General features: G+C 67.7%; 3 protein-coding genes across 15 annotated transcripts in view; 1 reads left to right on the plus strand and 2 right to left on the minus strand.

Annotated features, from left to right (window-relative positions):
• The window catches only part of TSPAN4 (tetraspanin 4), a 20,233-nt gene extending 12,436 nt beyond the window's left edge, over window positions 1-7,797 (minus strand). For 3 of the 8 annotated variants that reach the window (XM_027090547.1, XM_027090548.1, XM_027090541.1), the window contains exons 1-2: window positions 7,636-7,797; window positions 2,940-3,035 (exon numbers count right to left, since the gene is read on the minus strand). The gene's annotated coding sequence lies outside the window, so the exon portion shown is untranslated. Of the gene's footprint in view, window positions 1-542; window positions 674-2,939; window positions 3,036-5,243; window positions 6,286-6,323; window positions 7,274-7,297; window positions 7,589-7,635 lie in introns of those variants that run through there. The other 5 variants (XM_027090546.1, XM_027090549.1, XM_027090545.1 and 2 more) reach the window with 5 other exon arrangements.
• A 76-nt stretch (window positions 7,798-7,873) lies between these two features.
• Window positions 7,874-9,387, plus strand: POLR2L (RNA polymerase II, I and III subunit L). The gene is made up of 2 exons (XM_027090565.1): window positions 7,874-8,046; window positions 9,116-9,387. Exons 1-2 carry the CDS (start codon window positions 7,952-7,954, stop codon window positions 9,222-9,224), a joined length of 204 nt encoding a protein of 67 aa, XP_026946366.1. The 5' UTR covers window positions 7,874-7,951; the 3' UTR covers window positions 9,225-9,387.
• A 1,234-nt stretch (window positions 9,388-10,621) lies between these two features.
• Window positions 10,622-15,400, minus strand: CD151 (CD151 molecule (Raph blood group)). Of its 6 annotated transcripts, none has more exons than XM_027090552.1 (9): window positions 15,287-15,400; window positions 14,263-14,331; window positions 13,322-13,406; window positions 13,039-13,230; window positions 12,533-12,607; window positions 11,969-12,073; window positions 11,708-11,866; window positions 11,465-11,551; window positions 10,622-11,380 (listed from the first exon to the last, which is right to left on the minus strand). In XM_027090552.1, exons 3-9 carry the CDS (start codon window positions 13,403-13,405, stop codon window positions 11,321-11,323), a joined length of 762 nt encoding a protein of 253 aa, XP_026946353.1. In that variant the 5' UTR covers window position 13,406; window positions 14,263-14,331; window positions 15,287-15,400; the 3' UTR covers window positions 10,622-11,320. The 6 variants fall into 6 exon arrangements, with proteins under 6 accessions (XP_026946353.1, XP_026946355.1, XP_026946356.1 ...); XM_027090554.1 differs by having other exon boundaries at window positions 13,322-13,431; XM_027090555.1 differs by having other exon boundaries at window positions 13,322-13,435.
• Window positions 15,401-15,856: the final 456 nt, after the last annotated feature.

Here is a 15,856-nt window from a genome sequence, read left to right on the forward strand (position 1 = left end):
CGAAGGCCCCGCCCCCGCGCGGACCCCCTCCGCGCCTCGCCGCCCCGCCCCTCAGATCCGACCGCTCCGCCCCGCGCCGGCCAATCGCAGCCCCGGGACGGTGCCCCCGCGCCGCCCTCGGCCCTCGGCCCGCGCCTGCGTCCCTCGCTCCCCTCCCCTTCCCCGTCCGGCCCGGGAAGCGCGGTAGGGAACTGGCGGCGGGCGTCCAAGCAGCTCTCAGTCCCGGGTGCGACGGGCCGGGCCTTGCCCAGAAGCCGCAGCGCGCCGGGACCCCAATGCCGGCCGGGCTCTGAGGCCTCCAACCGCAAGCGAAACGCAAAGCGCTATACAAATAAGGGGTGACCCAGTTGCTGTCTGGTGGCGACTAGCGGCATCTCCGGCCCGGGCCCCTGGCCCAGATCGAAGTAGCGCGGGGAACGCAGCTGGAACCCACCGGGGGTGCACACTCTCCAGCGGCCCACCCTGGGCTGAGCGAGCGCTGCGCGGGGACCCCAAAGCTCCCGCAGCTCACATAGGACAGGGGTCAGCCTGGGGGATCCAACCTGGTGGGCGGTCCTGGGAGAGGCAGCAGAGTTGAGGTTTGAAGGACAAGCCCCTCAGAGGGGCCAGGGCGAGGGAGAACAAGCGGGGAGGGTGCTCTGGGGCACCCTGGGTGCCCAGAGGGTAGGTCACTCTGTAAGGCATGAAGGGAGGTTTTCAGACTTAAAGGGAGGGGCCGGACACACAGGAGTGCAGGAGTCATCACTGGGCACCCAGAGACAGGCCGCATGCAAGGCTGGCGGCCCACTCCAGGCCCAGAGCTCACGCAGGCCCCCCTGTCCTGCCATGGTCCCATCTCCCTGGGCAGGGAGCAGGCCCGGCCTCACCGGCATGTGACATGTGCCCGTGACACATGTCACACAGGACCCTTCTCTGGTTTGACACTCTGCTGCCACTGTCTTGAAATTCTCCATGATTTTTTTTTTTTTTTTTTTTTTTGTGGTACGGGAGCTTCTTACTGTCGTGGCCTCTCCCGTTGCAGAGCACAGGCTCCGGACGTGCAGGCTCAGCGGCCATGGCTCACGGGCCCAGCCGCTCCGTGGCATGTGGGATCCTCCCAGACCGGGGCACGAACCTGCGTCCCCTGCATCAGCAGGCGGACCCTCAACCACTGCGCCACCAGGGAAGCCCTCTCCGTGATTTTTGACCAAGAGGCCCTGAACTTCATTTGGCACCAGGCCCTCCCAGACACATCCACACAAGCCAGGTGACAGGGACACATGATGCTGCAAGGCCCCTTGCACCGGCGGTGTGGTGTGCACACGTGCTGCCGTTTAGACAGACACACGCCAGGCGCAGCCTAGAAGTCAGAGGTGGGGAGACTCCCCTCAGCTGTGCCTCCACAGCCCACCCATTGGTGGAGGCCCTGGGCCGTGTGGGGAGGACCTCAGCATGGGGCCCAGATGCCTCCTCCCCATCTGCCCTGGGCCTCTCAGCTCAGCAGGGGAGCCAGGCTTGGGGGAGAGTGGCCACAGGCCTGGATGCAGCCTGCACCCTGGACTGGGTCTTCCCAGTCACTGAGGCCGCCCACTGGTGGCGTCCACACCATCGGATGGTCCCAAAAACTAAAGTCCAAAGAGGGAAGGACTCGCCCAAGGTCAGCAGAACTCAGATGGGAGAAAAGAAGAAAAGAAATCGGGGAATAAGAAGGAGGAGGAAGGTGGCGGGGGGGAGGCCCGTCAGTGACAAAGTGACAGACTGAGAGAGTGAGAGGTGCCCGAGGTAGCATGTCTGGGGGACGTCTGCTGGGCTGGGGGCCCAGTGAGGTCTGGCAGCCCTGCGGGGCCCTGAGGACCACTGCACCAGTCCTGCGCTGCCCCGGCGGGCTCTGAGGAGAACTGCAGCTCAAGCCCCCAGGGCGGTGTCCTTGCAAGGTCCTCCCTGAGCCCAGCTGGCCCTGGTAGGGAGTGGGGACAGGAGAGCCCCAGCATCCCCGCCCTGCCCACATGCCAGCCAGCCTGGGGCTTCCCACAGTCCCTCCACCCTGTCCTCCGCCAAGGATTCTTTGGCGTGTCTGGACCCCTGGAAAGGGATACAGCGGTGCCCACGCGCCAGGGACCCAGTGAAGAAGTGAGCCTTGCAGGGCCCCCATCTGGGCCCCGTAGAGACCACTGGCCGCAGCTCTGCCCAGAGAGCAAGTGGCAGCCGGTGACCCCTGGAGATCCTGGGGAACTCCAGCAGCCTCTTGCTATCTTTCCCTTGGCCCAGCTCAGGCAGCCCCACGCACCCAAGCCAGGGATGGACACTCAGGGCCCCGAGGGTCGCAACGCACGAGAGGGCCTGCGCTCAGTATGCGCACTGGACACAGGAGAGCTGACGAGGGCTGAAGGACATGTCTGTCTCCCCAGCCTGGTCACAGGCAGGGCCTCTGAGGACAAGGGTGGGGTCCTCCCCCCGTTGCCCGTCCTCCGCTTCATCACACTGCAGCTCAGGGCGGGGGTGGAAGGGTGGCCTGGGTTCCCACGATGGGGCCCAGCACCCAGGCTGCCCTCTCCCCAGCCTCACTCAGCCAACACCATGCCAACGCCCCCAGAACTCCTGCCGAGCCCTCTGTTTCTAAAACCTGCACCCATCACCCCAGGTGAGCCTGTGAGTCTGAGCTGAGATTAAACCAGAAAACCACCAAGGATGCCAGGGACAATGGCAATGAGGACGTGAGCACATCAAGGCCACCAGTGGGGTGCTTCCCAGCCCCCAGGAACCCTGTCCTCAAAGTCCAGCCGTTCCTCCAGCAAGGGGACCCCGGTGAGACATGCTGAGAGGGTGACAGCTGGCTGGCTCAGCCTCGGTCTGTCCCGGGACCAGGAGAGTATCCAGCCAGCAAGGCCCTTGGGCCAGGCGTGGGGGAGACCAGGAGGCCACCCAGCGCTGCCCCCGCTGCCCCACGGGCCGCGACGTACCTGGGTTTGCGGCAGGGAAGAAGGTAGGCGGTGCCCGGCGCCCCTGAAGGCTGGCCAGGCGGCAGGTAAGCAGTCAGCAAGGCCAAAGCCGGAGCTCTGTGGAAGGAAGACGGGCAGAATGGAGGCCGTGCTGCACCTCATTCCCAGCCTCTGTGGGGCTCTCCACTCAGGACCAGGTCCCTGCAGGGGCAGTGGGGGCTGGGTGGTGGTGCACTCAGACTCAGGGGGCCAGAGCACCAACCAGCGGCCCAGACCGGGGGGCTGCATCCCCACCCTCTGGTCACTCAGCCTTCTGAGATGCCCTGGCAGACACGAGAGTACCCACATGCGGACATGCACACAGAGAAGACACATGTTCAGAGTTGGGGACACACACGGACTGAGGGCCGTCCAGCCCCCAGCGGTCCTGGAGCCCTGAGACCCGCCGGCATTGTCCACTCATTCTGAGGTGCCCTGCACCCCACGCCCTCCTGGGTTCCCAGCAGACAGATGCCATGAGCCACCAGCCTTACGCTCTCCCCAGGGAGCCAACAGGCGATGACTCACATGGGGCCGTGAATCTGCCGTTGGCGCTCGAAGGGGGATTCTGTCCTCCCCTACCAGCCAGGGATTGTGGGGGGTGGGGGTGGGGGGGCAAGCTCACACGCCCCGCCCATCACACCTCACCCCTCAGACCAGCGGCTCCTTGCAGCCTGGGGGTGGATCAGGTGTCTTTCCAGCGGCTCAGGGGCAGGACGGGACAGCCACACTGGCACATGCCCACCCCGTCACAGCCATGCCCTCGTGGGCAGCCCACTGCCAGCCAGTCCACTCAAACCCACACCTGGGGCAGACATGAAGCCGCTGAGCGGATGGAGGCCCCGGCAACGTGAGACCTGTCCCTTCATTTAGGGGAACGAACAGCACCCACCACGGTGGGGCGAGGAGGCACGTGGGCCCAGGGCCCGGGACCACCCCCCCCCAGCAACCGCTGTGCCCAGGGAAGACGCGTCCGTGGAGGGGTTTCAGGCCCAGTGACACATCGAGGGCAATGAGTGGGAGGGACGCACCCCTCCCGTGTTCTTTGATGAACCCCCTGCCCAGGAGCTGAGGGGCCCAAAGCCCATAGCCACAGTGCAGAAGCAGAAGACCACGCATCGCAGCCCACCACCCCTCCAGGCCTGAGGCTGCGTCTGCACACCCCGCACCCCCAGACCTGGGCGCCAGGCCCTACTGGGCAGCTCCACCAGCACCCCTCCTGGCCCCCACCCCAGAGGCACCCCTGGACCCTCCATGAATAACCTCCCCGCCTCCTGGCCCCCACAATGCCCCTCCATGAGTCCGGGGACCCCAGCCGCATCCTGGGCAGCCCAGCCACAAGCCTGCAGTCAGGGTATGGGTGCAGGGCCCGACAGCACCGGGCTGGCCCTCTCCCTCACCCAGGCCCAGCCTCCTCCTCCAGGAAGCCTCCTTGCCCCACACCCTGCTCTGGGCTTCCTTTGAGCACAGGTTCCGACATGCCTGCGTCCCCCGGAATGGCTCGTGCAGCCGGCAGTCAGGATGCGGGCTGAATGAGAAGCCCGTGACAGACCCTCCCGCAGCCGTCCAGCCCTAGGCTGGGCCTTCTGAATTCCCCGGGGCCCCAGGGCGGGGGCAGGCAGGGACCTGGGGGAGCGCGAGCCACACAGAGGTCGTGGGTGCCTACCTGGCCAGACCAGGGTCTAACTCAGAGAAGGACCTCCCCGAACGCCAGAACAGAGCTTGCCCCGGAGGCCTTGGAGGCCGGGGGTGGACAGCAGCAGGGCCCGGCCCGGAGCACACACCCCAGCGGGCAGCACAGGCCGCGCTGTGGGCAGCACAGGCCCCAGAGCCCACCCAGGCCCGCACCCCCTCCCGCCTCCCCCCACCCAAGCTGCAGCCCCTGGGGCTGGGAGACACCCCCTCCAGGGGAGGGGTCCCCGAGGAAGAGGCCGCGGGGGGCCCCAGGCTTTCCCTGGGCCCACCGAGGCCAACCCCAAGCTCAGGGCCCTCCCCTGCCAGCCTGCTGCTCCCGCCGCCCCCAGGCCCCGGGAGCACCCTTCTCCGGTGCCCACAGTGTACATGCCCCACCTCAGCGCTGACACCCCACCCGCCCCCTCCTGAGCGGTGCCCTCGGGGAGCCCCATGTGGGGCCAGGCTGGCAGAAAATCACATGATCACGTTCCCAAAGGCCATGGGCCCAGCCTGTCCACAGGGTCATTAGGCTGGGCCAGCTCAGCCTCAAGCATGCCTGCAAATACCACCACTCTCGAATACCACCCCGGGGGCTGGGGCCCAGAGGGTTACCGTAGATGCTGCAGGCGGGTGACCCCGTCGGACCCTGGGGAAGCGTCCGAGCACCCCACTCACCCCACCGCGTGAGCACGAGTCTACCCAAGGCAGCCGGGGCTCCGGGCTGAGCCTGGGACCCCCAGGCCCACACAGCCAGTATGGGGACCCTCCAGCTGGGCAGTGTCTGGTTCCACCCACGCTTCACAGATGGGGAAGCGGAGGCTGTGATCCAGGACCAGGGGCCAGGGTCAGCTGACTCCCAGCCTGTTTCCAGGACAACACTCAGGGCCAGAGGCTGTCTGCAGCTAAAACTTCAATCGCTGATTTCCCCTTGTCCCCTGCCTGCCCTGAAGTGACCCTCCTCTAGCAGGAAACAGGGCTCTTGGGTTCCAAACCACATGTAAGCACAGCCCTCCCTCCCTGTGCCCCCGCCCCTGGGGGCAGGACACCCCATTCTCGGAAAACAAGCGCCTCACTCTCCCTGCCCCACCTCCGGCCCTTCCCAGAGGTCTGGGCCACATCTGTGCTCACACCCCACTGCCCCTGCAGGCAGGCCTGGCCCCGCTCCCCCTGACCCTGTGTGTTGGGCTCCCGGGGCACCCTCCTGCCCCTGCCCACCCTGCGGAGAGCCAGGCCCACGCCCCAGCCTGCCCCCCCACACACACACACGAGGGGGCCAGCTGAGCAGGGGGCAGGGCTGACCTCTGAGGCTCCCCTTGGTCCTCAGGTCTAGCCTGGCCAGGCCTGAGCCAGGGCAGAGTGGAGGCGGAGGGTCAAGTGCCCCAAGGGGCCTCTGTGCACATGTGTGTAGGGGACCTGCACACAGGCAGCCACACTGCTCCACACAGCCTCTCCTGGGAAATCAGGGAGCTGGAGGGAGGAGACTCCCCCCAATCTACACACAGCTCTCAGAATTCCAGGAATGTCAACTTGGCTCTCGGGCCCCTCAGTCTCTGGGAGTAAACAACTTCTGGGGCCAGAGCAGGATGAGGCGGACCATGGGCCCCTCCTCCAGGAAGCCTTCTGCCCACACCCGCTCCCGTTACCGAAGAGCTACCCAGATGGCATCCCAGATCCCTCCCCTGTTTCCCTCACCTCCACAGGTGCGGCAGCCTCTACAGCTGAGCCCGGCTCCAACCCCAGGCCACTGTGACTCAAGGCCCCTGCCCCCGCCGGGGACAGGATGTGTCCCGTCAGCCTGGGAAGGGGGGGCACTGGGCAGGGAGGTGGCCTCTGCTCGTGGCTCCGCACGTGGCAGGGTGGGGGATGGCAAACGTCACTGGGGAGGCTGTCAGGGCCCAGACTTCAGGCGGGCAGAAGCTCTGATCAACCTCTCCAGGACACTGGGGACCCCCATCTCCCTGCCCCTCAACTAAATCCAGACTCCGTCACCCACCCTGAGAGGACTGTCAGGCCCCACCCACCCCAACCAGAAATCCAGACGCCCCAGACCAGCAAATGTGCCCAGACTCTGCATAGGTGCCTAAGTTACAGGGGCCACTGTGAGACACATCCACCTTTCTCAGCCCAAAGCTCACCTCCTCCAGGGAGACTTCCCTGCTTCTCACGGCACACAGCCACAGGATCAGGGGGCTCACCCCAGGCCATCTCCAGAGACACAGCCTCCCCTCCCTTTAAATCCTTCATGGCCCCTGCTCCATCACCTCCAGCTCTGACACCTACTCTGTCCCACAGGTACAGCCTCCAGGCCTCAGCCCATGGGTCCCCTTTGCCGGTATCTGTCCTGCTCCCTCACACACACTCGGGATCCCTTGTCAAGGCTCAGCTCAAAGGACACCACTTCCACGACGACCCCCTGACCACCCCCCGGTCCTCAGAGACCCGACGCTCCCAGATCGCAGGCGCCCGACTCATCAGAGCCTGGCCTGGGACGGGTGCAGCCAGCCCCATCCCGCACCCCCTCGCAGCCCCTCCCCCGGGAAAAAGGCAGGAGGGACAGGGGCGAAGCGGACCGAAGCGGCGCTGGGGGTTGGAGCGGCCGGCTGAGCCCGCCACCCGCCGGGTCACTCGCACCGCGCCCTCCCGCCATCAGGGAGACGGACAACTACCGGGCCGGGACCGTTACTGTGCGGGCGATCGGGCTGGGCGGCGACTCCGAGGGTCCTCCAAACTCAGCGCAAAGACCCCCGGGTGTCCACGGGCAGCGGCTCCAGGTGGAGAGACCCTCCCCCCTTCCTGGTCCCCACTGGCCGCCGGTCAGCCGCTCTCCTCGCCCGCAGCGGGGTCGCCGCGCCCCGGCCCGGCCCGGCCCGCAACTTGTTGCTGAGACTCGGCTCGTGCTCTGCGCTCGAGGCCTGAAATTCGCGCCGGCTCGGCTTGGGCCTGGGCCCGGCTCGGGCGCGCGGGCAGCGGGACCCGGACTGCATCCCCGCCGGGGGCGCTATACCTGCGGGCAGTCAGCTCGTCGCGCAGCTGTCAGTCATGCGGACACGAGAAACGCGAACGCCGCCGCCGGGCCCTTACGGCCCCGCCCGGACGCCGTAGGCCGGGATGTACCAACGTGGCAGGCGGGGGGCGCCGCCTGCTCCTGCCGCGGCCGCACTCGGAAACTCGTCGCGGAGGGAAGCGGCCGGCAACGGCACCAGGGCGGGCGGACGGCCGGGCACCCCCCGCGCCATGGGCGCGCCCGGGGCGGGGCCGGAGCCGAGGGCGGAAGCGCCGCAGGATCAAGGAGTTTGGCCGCTGGCTGCTCCGGTGCCGCCATGATCATCCCTGTGCGCTGCTTCACGTGCGGCAAGATCGTCGGTAACAAGTGGGAGGCCTACCTGGGGCTGCTGCAGGCCGAGTACACCGAGGGGTGAGGCGCCGGGCCGGCCCGGGAGGGCCTCCAGCGTGGTCGGGAAGCGCTCCCCGGGCCGCCAACCTGCGGGGCAGGGGGGTGGTGGGTCCCGGCCTGAGGGGCCTGGGGGGCCGGGTCCCGGCCCGCGGGGTCGGTGTGTCGGGCCGGTGTCGGGGGGTCCCAGTCTGCAGGGCGGGGGCGGGGGCTACTCACATCAGATTCCAGGTGACCCTGGGCGGGGGAGCTTTCAGTCTCGGAGTCTTTTCCATCCCTGTTCTCCGGACCTGTTCTCAGGAAAGCGCCCCCCCCCCCGACCTCTTAGTTTGGGGAGGGGAGGGAGTCGGGCGTCAAGCTGCTGCCGTCTGGGGACTCCTAGGTATCCTGGCGAGTCTCGCCACCTCCACGGCAAATAAGCCCTCAGCCGCCTCTGTCCACCTGCTCCCTAACTTCTCCCCGCTGTTAGGCCCACCCCCGTGTACTGCAGACTCACTGGCTTATTTAGGACATAGGACAAGCTTCCTGACCACATAGGCCTCATCATCAGGCTATTGTGGGGGTCCCTCTTCTGTGCTTACTTATCCCTTAGCACTGCAGTTACCACCGTGCCTGTCGGAGTCTCTACCCTGGACTAGAGTCTGACCTTGGGCCCCTGTGTGGACAGCCCCATCCTCATCACATTTGAACCTCTGGGTCCCGGGATGTGCCAGGGAGGCGTAGGCTCTTAGTGCAAGTGTGTCGGATGAACGGGGAAGCGATAGATGGCCTTAGTATTTGCGCCAAGTTCCGAGGAGGCTGCTGAAATGACCAGAGTGCAAGTGAATGCTGGCAGCCTGCACGGGACCCCTCCCCAGGATGCCCCAAGCAGGGGCCACCCGACCTGGCCTCCCCTTTCCCAAGCCACCGCATCGTCTGCACACCAGAGGCCTTGAGGGTGACGGGCGGCGTCTCTGGGAAATGAGAGAGGTGTCTCCCTCCCCGACATGGGGAGCAGAGCCCGTGGCAGCTGAGCAGGGCTTGCTCCAGCCGGGGCAAGGTCCTCCATCTGCCAGGACAAACAGGTTGCAGCCAGCTTTCTCCTCGCCCTCAGGGACGCTCTGGATGCGCTGGGCCTGAAGCGCTACTGCTGCCGCCGCATGCTGCTGGCCCACGTGGACCTGATCGAGAAGCTGCTCAACTACGCACCCCTGGAGAAGTGACCCCTGCCCGGCAGGCCGCGTCTCGCCCACGGCTCGTTCCCTGGAGGTGTGGGGAGCTGGAAGCAAGGCCCGCCCACCCGTGGCCCTGTCGGCATGGGTCTCCCTCTCTGGAAAGAACCGTCCAGTAAATGGTTTTGAGGACCACAAGGAGGTCCTGACAGTTGGCCTGGCTCTGTGAGGCTCCCCGCTGCCCGCTCCTGTGTCCTGCCTCGAGCATGAGGCCGCTTGGGGTGGGTGCGGCCCTCACGGCCTGGGAGGGGGGAGGGCCATCCCCAGGGATGAGGCCTGGGAGGGGGGAGGGCCATCCGCAGGGAGGCGCTCAGCCGGGGGCTGCTTTCCTCCAGGGCTCACACTCGGCTCCACACAAGGCACAGATGTCGGGAGTGCTTGGGCGCTGGCGTCCCCACAGCGGTGTTCCGGGCGCCCTTTAGGCTCAGGACAGACGCCCTCACCTCTTCCTCCCCGGTGTCTGAAGAACCTCGAGGCTTTCTGAGCCCTGAGTAGAGTGCCCGCTGTGGTTAGACGCCCATCTTGACAGTCCTGCTGCCAGCAGCTTCCGGGCTGCCCCCAAGGCCAGCAGCCCGCTCCCCTCCACAGACAACTCAGATCCCCACAGTGGGTGGGAGGGGCCCTGCCGGCTGGGCTGGATGGGTTCTCGGTGCCCCAGGCACTGACATGCCACCCTGTGAACCAGCGGAGCGCTGCCTCTCGGAGGCCTCTGTCCTGTTGTGGCCAGGCTGAGGTTCAGAACGGGAAGCTGCCGCCTTGGCGGGGGTCAGGCAGGCCCTGGTGCCCTGCAGCGGGCAGAGGGCAGGGCCGTGCAGTTAGCGAGGGAGGCGCCCTTCCCCGGGCACCTTCCTCAGGGCTGGCCCAGCTGCCCGGACGCCTGAAGTGGGGTTCCCTGAACGCACGGGAGGGGACCACGGGAGGAAGATGGGGTCTGTGCAGCGGTGTGAGGAGCTGGGCGGCCCCTGGGCGACAGGGCACGATGGCCACGCCCTGGCTGCCCCTCCAGGCCCAGCACCCCTTCCAGCCCCAGCTCCCACTGCCAGCACACATCCTTCCAGACACACCCCGGACTCGCTCCTGAGACACCAGCCCCAGCACCTTCTCCCGTTCCTGATTCCTGCACTGTGGCCAGAAGGGCCCCTGGAAACCACAAGCAGTCCCGGCTACTCCCCGAGGTCTAGCCCCACTTCCTCTGGGGCTCTGGCCACACCACCAGCTTTGCATCAAGGCCTGTCCCCAGCCACCTCTCCCTCGAGTCCCCTTGGCCCACAGCTGGCCCCCTGTCCTCCTCTGTTGTGGCCCTGGGTGGGGGGATCTGTCCACTCTGCTGGACGTGACGGCCCTGGGGACCAGGACTGTCTGTGTCACCAACATAGTAAGTTCAGCCATCCGCTCCACAGACGTTTATTGAGCACCTACCACACAGCAGGAGCAGTCCTAGGCATCGTCAGGCGGCAGTGAATAAAACCTGCAGGACGCCTGCCTCCAGGGAAGAGGTGACAGCAGTGAACTAGTGATGCGAGGCCTCTAGATGGTGGTGAGAGCAGCGGGAACACAGCGGGGGGAGCGGCAGAGGCCTGGCCCTGGGAGAACTCTTGCTTGGTTTTCCCCAGGGGCTGGACGTGGCTTGCTGAAGGAGAAGCCCGCAGCACCTGAGGGGCCTCAGGGCAGGCACACGGGGCTCCTCACCTGCTGCCGCCCGGCTCCCCGCTGGGCCAGCCCATTGCTGCCCAACTCGGCCCCTCTGACTGAACCCAGGCCTCAGGGAGCAACCCGAGGCCACGACCCCGGCCCCCACCCACCCACCCAGCCCAGCAGACAGGCAGACAAGTGGGGCCGACCCCAGGCCTTGGGACTTTGGTGTGCAGCTAAAGGCACTTGAAGCTGCCTCCGGGGTTTGGGGCTCCCCAGAGGTCACGGTGATGGCACGGTGCGGGGGGCGGGGGGGCCCAGGCACGAGAACACCAGGGGGAGACCCTGGCAGGCAAAGGGCGGGGCCACGTGCTGGACCGCAGCTCCCTGGCCATCAGTAGTCAACGCGTGGCAAGAAGCTGCAGTGCACATGGAGGGCCGGCCCGCAGGCAGGATCAGTAGTGCTCCAGCTTCAGGCTCTTGTACAGGCAGCACGTGAAGATCATGCCAAACACCTGAACATGGGGCCAGCATGAGCGGACGTGGCCGCCAGCACCTGGCGTCCCAGCACCCGCCGGCCCGCCCTGCCGTGCCCGCACCTGCACGCAGGCGATGCCGAGGCCCACGGCCCCGATGATCCTCAGGTGCTCCTGGATGAACGTCTCCAGCTTAGTGATGCAGCCGCCCTGCAGGAGCAGGCCAGGGGTGCACGCTGAAGGCAGCAAGTCGTCAGGCCCCCTCACCAGCCCCCAGCATCCCGGGGCTCCCCAGGCCCAGGCACGACAGAGCAGAGCCACTGCCCTCAGGGCCCTGGGCGTCTCAGCAAGGCCCCACCGGCCTACCTCCACCTTGTAGATGTTGGAGGCGTGGTCGCGCTGCCCGCAGCCGGCCACCACGGTCTTGCAGCAGCTGTCAGGGACCACGCGGCCATCTGCCTCGCCCGAGCGGATCCACTCGCTGTCCCGCCAGTCCTGCGAGTTGTTGCTGCCGCAGCAGTGGAACTGCAGCGAGGACACAGCCCAGGCTGAGCCCTGAGCGCCCACCCCTGCGGCTGGGGCTCCCGCACGAGTCTGGGGAGGTGCCTCCCTGCGCCACCCACCCACCTCCTGCTGCAGCTTGTCCACAGCGCTGGTCACGCCCTCGTGGCCCAGCTGGTGGTACCGCTTGGTCATGGTGTCCTTCAGGTTCTCCTTGAGCTCTGCGTTCAGCTGGGGTGAGGGGGTGACAGCTTCAGCCACAAAATCTAACAGTCTCCAAGGTGGGGCAGAATGCAATGGGCACAGGCGGGAGAGAGGCGCAGGGTCAGGGCTGGGGTCAGACGCATGGCTCGGAGGGCCGCGGGCCGGGAGGGCGCTCCAGAGCCTGCGGACACCTGCCTCCCCCGCCAGGGCCCCCAAGCAGGCAGGTTGGGTGCTGCAGGCAGGCTGCCCATCCCTGTGATCCGCCCTCCCCCTGGGACCCAGTCCCCACCTCCTGGGCCTGATGCCACGATGCTCAGCGCTGGAGCGCGTGGGGTCCTGTGTGCATGTGCGCGCCCTGCCTGTGTATGTGTGTGTCCCCGTGTGTATGTACACGTCGCCTGCGTGTGCGCATCCATCTCGCACGTGCGTGTCCCCGTGTGTGCCCGTGCACGTCCACGTCGCCCACGGCCCGTCTGTGCCCCTCACCTGCTGGTAGTAGACGTAGGCCAGGGCTCCCGCGATGATCTCCAGCAGGAAGATGATGAGGAGCAGGGTGAAGTACTGGGGGGCGGTGCAGGGGCTCCGTGAGACGGGGCGGGACACAGACACCCCCAGTCCGTGAGGACTCCCCCGGCCCAGGCACAACAGAGCACAGCCACTGCCTTCAGCTCCCAGCAGCCACACGGTGAGGGCTCCAGGCAGCAGGCGAGCGCTGGGGGGCCGCCAGGACGCCCAGTGCTCACTCCCAGGTGTCTTCCCTCTGTTGGCCCAGCTGGGAGGTGGGCACTCACAGGACTGGGCAGGTGGGAAGGGACGCCCCCCCCCCCCAGGTGAGCACAGCAGAGTCCATCCTGCGGTGTCACACTCGACCCCCGTCAGTCCCTTCTAACTCCCTCAAGGACCCAGAGCCAGCCCCCGGCAGCCTGGCAGGGAGCCCTGGCAGGTACCCGCAGCCCCACCCCCGCCCCCAGTGCCAGCCACACCCTGCTGACCAGACGCAGCAGGTCCCTCCGCTCCTTGAAGGTGGCGCAGCAGCCCAGAACCCCGGTCACCATGACGACAGCGCCCGCCACCACCAGGATGTAGGCTGTGGCCAGATAGGTGCCCGAGGCCAGCAGGCTGATGTAGTCGCTCTTGAGGGCCAGTGTCCAGATGCCCACGGCCATGACGGCCAGACCAGCCAGCTGTGGGCAGTGCACAGCGGTCACCACACCTGGCCCCAGGTCTGAGCCCCAGGCCAGGCTCCTTTCAAGGCTGGGGAAGGGGGTGCCTCACCCAGAAGCAGCAGTTGAAGGTGAAGAGCAAGTACTTGAGGCAGACGGTGCCACATGTCGTCGTCTTCTCGCCGAACTCGCCCATCCTGCGGCAGGGAGGCGGGGGAGGGCCTGACTGGGAGGATGGCCAGACACCAGTGGGGACAGAAGGAGGGGACACAGATGTCCAGACCAGCCCCAGGTTGGGGCCAAGCCAAGTGCCTGCCCGGGTGAGGGCTCTGGGAGAATGTCCACGGCAACCAGGATGCTTCCTGCGAAGGCCGCTCAGGAACCTCCACCCCACTGCAGCGAGGGCAGCTGGGGTGCCCACAGCCTAGCTGAAGGCCGGGGGGCCAGGCTTCCCTGACCAGAGCCCAGGGCACGGTGAGAGGGGGCCTGGAGGACCCCCAACCATCACGGGCTGACTCACCCCTCTGGCAGCCAGGGTAGGAAGCCCCAGCAGGCACCTCGGGGTGAGCTCATGCAGGCTCCCCACCCCGTCCCAAGCATTCCCCGGGCCCACGTCACAGGTTGGCAGGAACCCACCAGCTGCTGGGGGGGAGGAGGCGCTCCAAGACAGACCGACCTGCCCCTCGCTAGCCTAGTCCCACGGCCTTAGGAAAGCCCCTCAGGGCTCTGTGAAAGGACAGGCCTGCCTTCCTCCCAGTGGGGGCAAGTGGGCAGACACACACCGCCCAGACCTGGGGGGTTCTTCCTGTGCCGGTCCTCGTTGCTGGAATGGGGACAGCCACACTGACCCCAGGGAGAAGTGGAGCTACCGGCTGTGCTCCTCCCCAGAGGCACCCCAGGGCCACCCCACCCACTCTGTTCTGGGGTGTCCGCACTGGGCGGGGAGTGGCTGTGGGACACGGATGGCAGCTGAGCGCCCGGGGCCATGTTTCCAGACAGACACAGCGCTGCCCGCCCACAGCCAAATTTATATCCACCCCGCCCAGCACTCACCTGGCTGGTGGGGATGTCTCTCTCCTCTGTAAGGCAGGCAGACGGAAGTTCCCGCCCGAGGAGCCTCCGCTAGAAGGGCAGGGACAGGTCACAGGTCTGGCTCAACCTGGATGGTCAGGATCCCGCCACCCCTCTCTCTGGCCGACCCAGGCACTGGACCCGAGCTGGCCTTCCAGAGCAGGCAGCGTCCACCCCCTGCCCGTGGCTGAGAGGGGAGCGGCCAGGCCCGGTATTTTGGTCTGGGCCAGGGCGGGGCAGGGCAGAGGACATTTCTGGACAGTCCGATCCAGGGAGGGACCGCACGCCTTCTCCAGGCCCCCGTGAGCCTTGGCACCAGACCTGTCACTGCCCCTTGCCCCACCAAGCAGCAGTAGCTGCAGCCTGGAAAGAAAAAGGCGCAGACCACTAGCACAGCCGGGGTGTGGAAGCCCCACGTGCCGCAGACCTGGGCCTGCCCTGGGGTCCCGGGGAGGCTGCTTCCAGACACAGATCCGGCCCCCACGGCCCGCCCGCGGGCGACCGGCTGAGGAGGGGCCCCTCTTTCCGGGAGTGCCTGGCGGAGATGATCCCCAAGGGAAAGGGCCGGCCAGAAATAGCTCCCGCGGCCCGGGACAGAGCCGCCCCACCCACGTCCCCCGCGGCCCAACCAGCCCTTCGGCGCCCCGCCCCGCCCCGCAAGGTGGGGGACCCCGACTCGGCTCCAGCCAGGCCGGGTGAGGAATTCGCGATGAAGTCACCGCCGCCGCCTCCCCCACGCCGGGGCGAGGCGAACGGCCCGCCCACTCGCACCGGGCGGAGGGGAGGGCACCGGTGTCTGCACACAGTGAGCGGGGTGCTCGGGAGGAGCCCCTGGCCGGAAGGGGCCGCCAGGCCCGTCCGGAGACCCGGGAGGCGCCTCGCCCTCGTCGCCCGGCGGACCCTCTTTCCGCCCGGCCTCCGGGCGCCCGTCTCCCTCCGGAAGCGGCCTGCACGGCCGCCAGGCGCGCGGCTTCTCCCGGCCGGCCGGGCCGGGCGGTGCACTCACCGGCCACGCGTCCGAGTCGGGCCGGCGGCGGCGGTGGCGGCGCAGGCGGCGGTGGTTCGGAGCGCGGAGAATGTGCGGCCGACCGGGCGCTTGCGAGCGCGACGCGCCGGACCGCTCAGGTCCCCGCCCCGGGCCCGGAGGCCCCGCCCACGGCCGCGACGCCGGGCAGGTCCGAACAGCGCTCGGCGCGAGCGGGCGGAACACCAGCGGGGGCGGGCCCCGGGGGTCCGCCCGAGGCGGCGGGGGCTTGGCGGGCTGCGGCCCGGGGGCGCCCACAGCCCCGCCGGCCCATGCCCGCGGGAGGAGCTGCGCTGGGGGAGGGGCGGGAGGCTGCAGGAGTCGACGGAACAGATGCGGGCCTGGGGGGAGCCTCTGGAGGTGCGGTCAGATGCAGACAGGAGCCTCTCTGGGCGCCGTTGGGAGGACGGCCTGGAGGGGAGGCCTGGGGTCAGTGTGAGAGTCCAGTTTGGAGGGCATCGCCTGGGAGTGGTGGGGGGAGGTGAAGGAGAGAGGGCAGAGGCTGCCCACCCGCTGCGCTGGGGCGCTGAGAGCGGGAGTAGAAGGGGAAGG

Source organism: Aethalodelphis obliquidens, unplaced genomic scaffold (genome assembly GCF_003676395.1).
Source record: "Aethalodelphis obliquidens isolate GAN/ISIS:26980383/991018 unplaced genomic scaffold, ASM367639v1 scaffold69, whole genome shotgun sequence".
Classification (NCBI taxonomy): domain Eukaryota; kingdom Metazoa; phylum Chordata; class Mammalia; order Artiodactyla; family Delphinidae; genus Aethalodelphis; species Aethalodelphis obliquidens.

Bases quoted from the DNA above. Each gene is read 5' to 3' on its own strand.
- POLR2L (XM_027090565.1), top strand. From the start codon at position 7,952: ATGATCATCCCTGTGCGCTGCTTCACGTGCGGCAAGATCGTCGGTAAC. The intron at 8,047-9,115 runs GTGAGGCGCCGG...CCTCGCCCTCAG, and splicing joins CAGGCCGAGTACACCGAGGG to GGACGCTCTGGATGCGCTGG.
- CD151 (XM_027090552.1), bottom strand. From the start codon at position 13,405: ATGGGCGAGTTCGGCGAGAAGACGACGACATGTGGCACCGTCTGCCTC. The intron at 13,231-13,321 runs GTGAGGCACCCC...CACTGCCCACAG, and splicing joins CCTTCAACTGCTGCTTCTGG to CTGGCTGGTCTGGCCGTCAT. The intron at 11,381-11,464 runs GTGCGGGCACGG...CCCCATGTTCAG, and splicing joins TCGGCATCGCCTGCGTGCAG to GTGTTTGGCATGATCTTCAC.